General features: G+C 24.9%; 1 protein-coding gene across 1 annotated transcript; it reads left to right on the top strand.

Moving 5' to 3' along the window:
- Positions 1-3,486: 3,486 nt before the first annotated feature.
- OCT59_008458 (uncharacterized protein) lies at positions 3,487-4,829 on the top strand (the record flags this gene model as incomplete). The annotated part of the gene is made up of 4 exons (XM_025332670.2): positions 3,487-3,607; positions 3,708-4,064; positions 4,152-4,324; positions 4,403-4,829. The coding sequence occupies exons 1-4, from the start codon at positions 3,509-3,511 to the stop codon at positions 4,827-4,829; spliced, it is 1,056 nt and encodes a 351-aa protein (XP_025168989.1). The 5' UTR covers positions 3,487-3,508.
- Positions 4,830-5,407: the final 578 nt, after the last annotated feature.

Below are 5,407 nucleotides of genomic sequence, written 5' to 3'. Positions count from 1 at the left end.
ATTTCAATTTTTTTTTAAAATCTTAGCATAATTTTTATTTTTTTTTTAAACAATATTATAGATATTTTAAGGAAAAGATATATTTATAGATTCTAATTGGATCAAATTATTGTAACAAATAAATTTATTGTGTTTTTTTACCTTTATAATATTTAATACCCTATAAATGATTTTATACTGTATAAGCTTTTAACACTTCATTATTTTTCTAAAAAAATTATTTCAATCTGCTCATTTTTCCGAACCATCAGCGTCTCTTTAATAAGACGATATTGTGGGTCGGCGGAGCGTTTATTTACTGTACAAGAAAAAATAATGTTAGGCATTTTCACAATACATTAACTCTTGTTAAAATAATTACTTTCCCAGTCTACAACAATACCTCCTACATAATTTATAAAAAAATTTTAATATTTGAATAATTTAATAATTAAAATTAATGTTAAAAAAGAAAAAAAAAAGGAAACTAAGTAAAAAACTGTATATTATTACCATCTGTTTCAACAGTATTTTGATTTTGATTTTTATGTAATAAATATAAGCGAAGTGAAGAAGCACAAAAGTATGTTTGTCACGTTTTTCTGCATCGCCCAAAATTGGCCACTATAAATTAATGAAAATGAGAAATTATTAAAAAAGTAGCAATACAGCAATAAGATATTGGTCGTTTATAATAATTAGTACTCAAAACGTAAAAGAGTAGTAATACTTGATGTAAGAAATATTGTATCTTTAGTCATACATATGTAATAATACCAGGTTTCCGAAGTTCATTACATTTTGGACTAATAAGCGTTTATGTAATAAAAGTAACGAATATTCAAATTAACGCTAAGAATTAATTGATTGAGATTTGAGATCAAAATTTATAATGGTAATCAAAAAAAAAATAAATAAATAAATAAAATAAAAATAAAACATCATTTTTCTTAATAATACTTAATAACGAACATGGCAATATAATTTCTGTGTCATGTGCGATTACATTTAGTACTACGTCATAATTCCAACTTCATTGTATATCATTCAGGTAAACGTTCTTACCAATTTTGGAGCTCTTAATACCAAAAAAAGATGTAATAAAAGAACTAGACTTATATTAATTAAGTTGAAAGGTGATGATAAAATCATTAGACCTTTAAGTTGGAAGGGTTCTAGTAGTAAATATCTTTCAACGAATAATAATCTATTTTTGGTGATGGTGGCCTTCGAACATTTGATAAAGTTTGTGGACTTAAAGAATACGAAAATAGAATTATTAAAAATTATAGTTTCGAAATTGAAAAATTATGAAGTATTTAGAAAAATACGTGATACGTAATAGCTTCAGATTTACACATGACTTCGGACACAGATTGTTGGGCAAAATCGATTTTTTTTTAAAGTTTTTCGATAAAAATCATAAATAAAAAGACAATAGAATTTACAAAATTTTTAAGATTAAGAATTCAAAAGTTTTATTTCAATTATAAGTTTAATTATTATCATTCCAACACATTTTATTATTGTTAAATCTTGTCATGTTTTGTCATCGTTCTTCTATATGACAATTCTCATTTTTTCCAGTGATTTGAAATTTGAGCGAACATTTTTTTTAGCTATAAACGGCCTTTTGGTTTTGTCATTACAACTGAAAATGTATCGACAGCACAAAAGTTACTTTTATAATTATAAATATTGGCAAGTACTAAGTACACATCGAACTTTAAATATAGAACACTATTATACTATTATTTTCTAAAAAAAATCTATGTAATTAAAGATATAATACCAGTTGCCATAAATTATATTCTTCAATCGTAAATTGTATAATTTAAAAAAAAAAATCTCACTCGTATCAATATGAAAATTTGATAAATACAAAATTTTGATGATTTAATTTGGTACTGAAATTAAGTGGAAAAGTAGTTATATCAGTTGAAAATGGACCCTGTAGCCGATATATCTCACATCCGATAAAAGAGTTATCAATCTGGCTCTTTTTAATCATGCTGTATTTTCATCGGTCAGGAATAACTGATAAGCTTCATATAAACTTTTTCTATAAATTTTCTTTTACACTTTCTTTTTTTTACTTCACCTTATTAAATAGTACCTAATTTAATATAGTAATATCAATTATCTATTGTGGCAATATCAGGCTATGTCATTAATTTTCCTTTCAAAATGATAAAAATTTTAATGCCATGTGACTGTTAAATATCGAGTTGGAGTTTTATGTTGGAATACTTTTTTGTTAATTTACCAATCTCACCGATTTAACGTGAATATCACTTACTATTACACATATATTTTGCATAATCTTAATATAATAAAGCATAATCATAAAAATTATTACAACAACATACAGTAATATTCTACGTATGACGTAATCATTATTGTTACATATGTTATATGTGGGCCATGATGCTATAAATCTGGATTTTTTATAGTATGGATTCAGCTAACCATTGATATACAAAATTACCAAAATATCAAAACATCTCATAATGAGCGTAAATAGATTACATTATTTTCTATTTCATTTATATATATACAGTATATATATTTGTTTAATTAACGTTCTAATTTTAATTTTTTAAAAATAAGAAATAATAAAATGAATAACTGTAAAAAACAGTAAATGAATGACTGTAAGAAACAATAAATGAATGGCTGTAAGAAGCAATAAATGAATGACTGTAAGAAGCAATAAATGAATGACTGTAAGAAACAATAAATGAATGACTGTAAGAAACAATAAATGAATGACTTTAAAAAACAATAAATGAATGACTTTAAGAAACAATAAATGAATGACTTTAAGAAACAATAAATGAATGACTGTAAGAAATAATAAATAAATAACTGTAAGAAATAATAAATGAATGACTATAAGAAACAATAAATGAATGACTGTAAGAAATAATAAATGAATGACTGCTTCTTAACGAGAAACAACTGAATAGTTTAGATAAAAAAATGAATTTGAAATATATTCTTAAAATATATTGATAAGATATATAACAAATAAATTTAACGCTATACATTTTTATAATATATATATTTTTTTGATATTCCTATATTAATTCTTAACATTACTTAATTAAATAACATTACACTAGTTCCTAAATAACAAACAGCAGGTTTATAATATTGATAAGCAAAAATAAACTAGTGCATTTGCTATAAAATATTAATCTATGGTAACCGCTTAATTCATAAAAAATAGTTTACAAAAAAAAAATCACATGCATGTACTAATTAATTAAACCTTTCGTGAAATCACGTGCACTTTTTTTGTTTTTTCAATTAGGTTATTTAACAGAAAAGCATTAAATGGTCTATACTTATACAATTTGATATTTTGTAACATAAAATATGCTTATCGAAAAAGGGTACTGACAATCAATGTTGAAATAAAATTTACTGTTACACAATACCTTATTTTGTTGTCTATGACCAAAATATATCAATATAAGGAGGATATTTTTGTTATTACGCATTGCAAAATTTGAGCTGTTTTAATATGAAGTGTTCCAAGTGCAAAAATGATAAACTCTCTAAGGAGTTTCCATCAAGTATAATTACAGAACGGTGTAATCATATTCCTTCTTATTGTTTTAGTGTAAGTTTCATGATTTACAATTAACTTTTTTTATTTCCTAAAACGCTATTTTTCTTTCCTATTAATACTTTCCCTTCAAAAATGGTACAAATAATATCAGTGTTTGATAAAAAATTTAGACTTGGCAAATATAACTGATCAAAAAGTTCGTAAATGTCCCGAATGCTCAGAGAAATTATCCGTAAAAGAATTAAAACTAATATCTTTAGCATGGGATAAAGTTTCATTTAAAATTGATGTAGGTAATATTGGAAAGGAAAAAACAAAACAAAATATTAATGCAGCTTATGGAAATAATAATATGGAAGAAATTTATATTGTATTATTAAATGGGCAAAAGTGCTGTTTCCAATACAATCAAATTAAAAATATTCCTATGTTAAGAAAAGAAATTAGAAAAAAATTAGATGTTGATGAAAGTAAACAAAAATTAATTTATAATGGTGTTGAATTGCAGGTAATTTATTAAAATTATTTCATCTTATGTGAGATGGAAACTGATTATTAACCCAATTAATTTAAATTCATTTCGTTATAATTTAAGGATCAAGTTACCACACCTTGTACGTTACAGGATTATAAAATTGAGCCAGGAAGTCATATACAATTGATTGTTGTACTTTATGCAGAATCCATCAAGAGTCTCATCTTTGATCTAACTTGGGGTTATCATGGAAGTATAGATTATTTGAATGGAAGTTGTTTACTTTACAAGGGGTAAATATCACAATTTTTTTTAAGAAATATGATTTAAGATAAACTTTCTCTTGAATTAATTTTGTTACGTTATTTTAGTGATGAATTTGTTAGAAAATACGATTATATGTCAATATTCTATCCAAGATTTCCGGATATGAAACATTCAGGTGATAAGATGGACGAACCAAATAAAAAAGGTAGCCAACGTATTACCGCGAAATTAAATGCATTACCACCTGAAATAACACAATTATATTTCGTTTTGAGTACGTTTACATCCCCTACTATCGGTCATTTTAAAGCTTCAGGTTTTAAGTTGATAGATGAAACTCAACCTGATAAACCTTTATGTACTTATCAATTGGAAAAAGCTGCTGAGTCTCAAGCTGTCATTTTGTGTTGTGTATCAAGAGCTGGACAAGGTATGTGGGAGGTCATTGAGATTGGTAAATTAAGTAGGGGTAGTGTTCACGATTATGATTCAATTGAATATAGTATTGCTCAATGTTCTCTATTTAGATAAATTACATTAGGCTATGTGAAAAGTGAAAACTGTAGAAATATTTTTAGCAAATTTATAAATTTAACCGCTTATTTTGTATGAATTTTTGTATCTATCACTACTGAAAAACATTATTATTAAATAAAAAAATGTTTCTGCATTATATTTAATTCGTTTGTTTTGCCTCATTGAGATGGTACTAGTTGTTTCATATGATACTGCCTGATTTGCTCCTATCTATAGACACTAATAAAATTTGTAAAAGATGTTATTTTTAAAATATTTATTTAAATAATTATTCAAATAACAAATTTACTATATTGATATTAAATATTGATAATTTACAAATAAATAAAAAGTTCGTTGTATGATGCCAAAATACTATTTTATTCCAATAATAAGACTTTAATAATTTACAGTATTGAGTAGTACAGCTCGCCATAATTGAGTTCTTTAGTAAATATAACGGGAAATTGTTGTCATCCTTTATATGAGTTTTCATTTATAATATATTTTCTTATATATTCCAGAAATGACAACGGTCATAGGTCATTAACCAATTATGACCGGTCATGACTGTGACCGAGCTTAGTTGATCA

This window comes from Rhizophagus irregularis, chromosome 16, assembly GCF_026210795.1.
Source record: "Rhizophagus irregularis chromosome 16, complete sequence".
Lineage (NCBI taxonomy): Eukaryota > Fungi > Glomeromycota > Glomeromycetes > Glomerales > Glomeraceae > Rhizophagus > Rhizophagus irregularis.
This window is presented reverse-complemented; position numbering and strand designations above follow the sequence as displayed.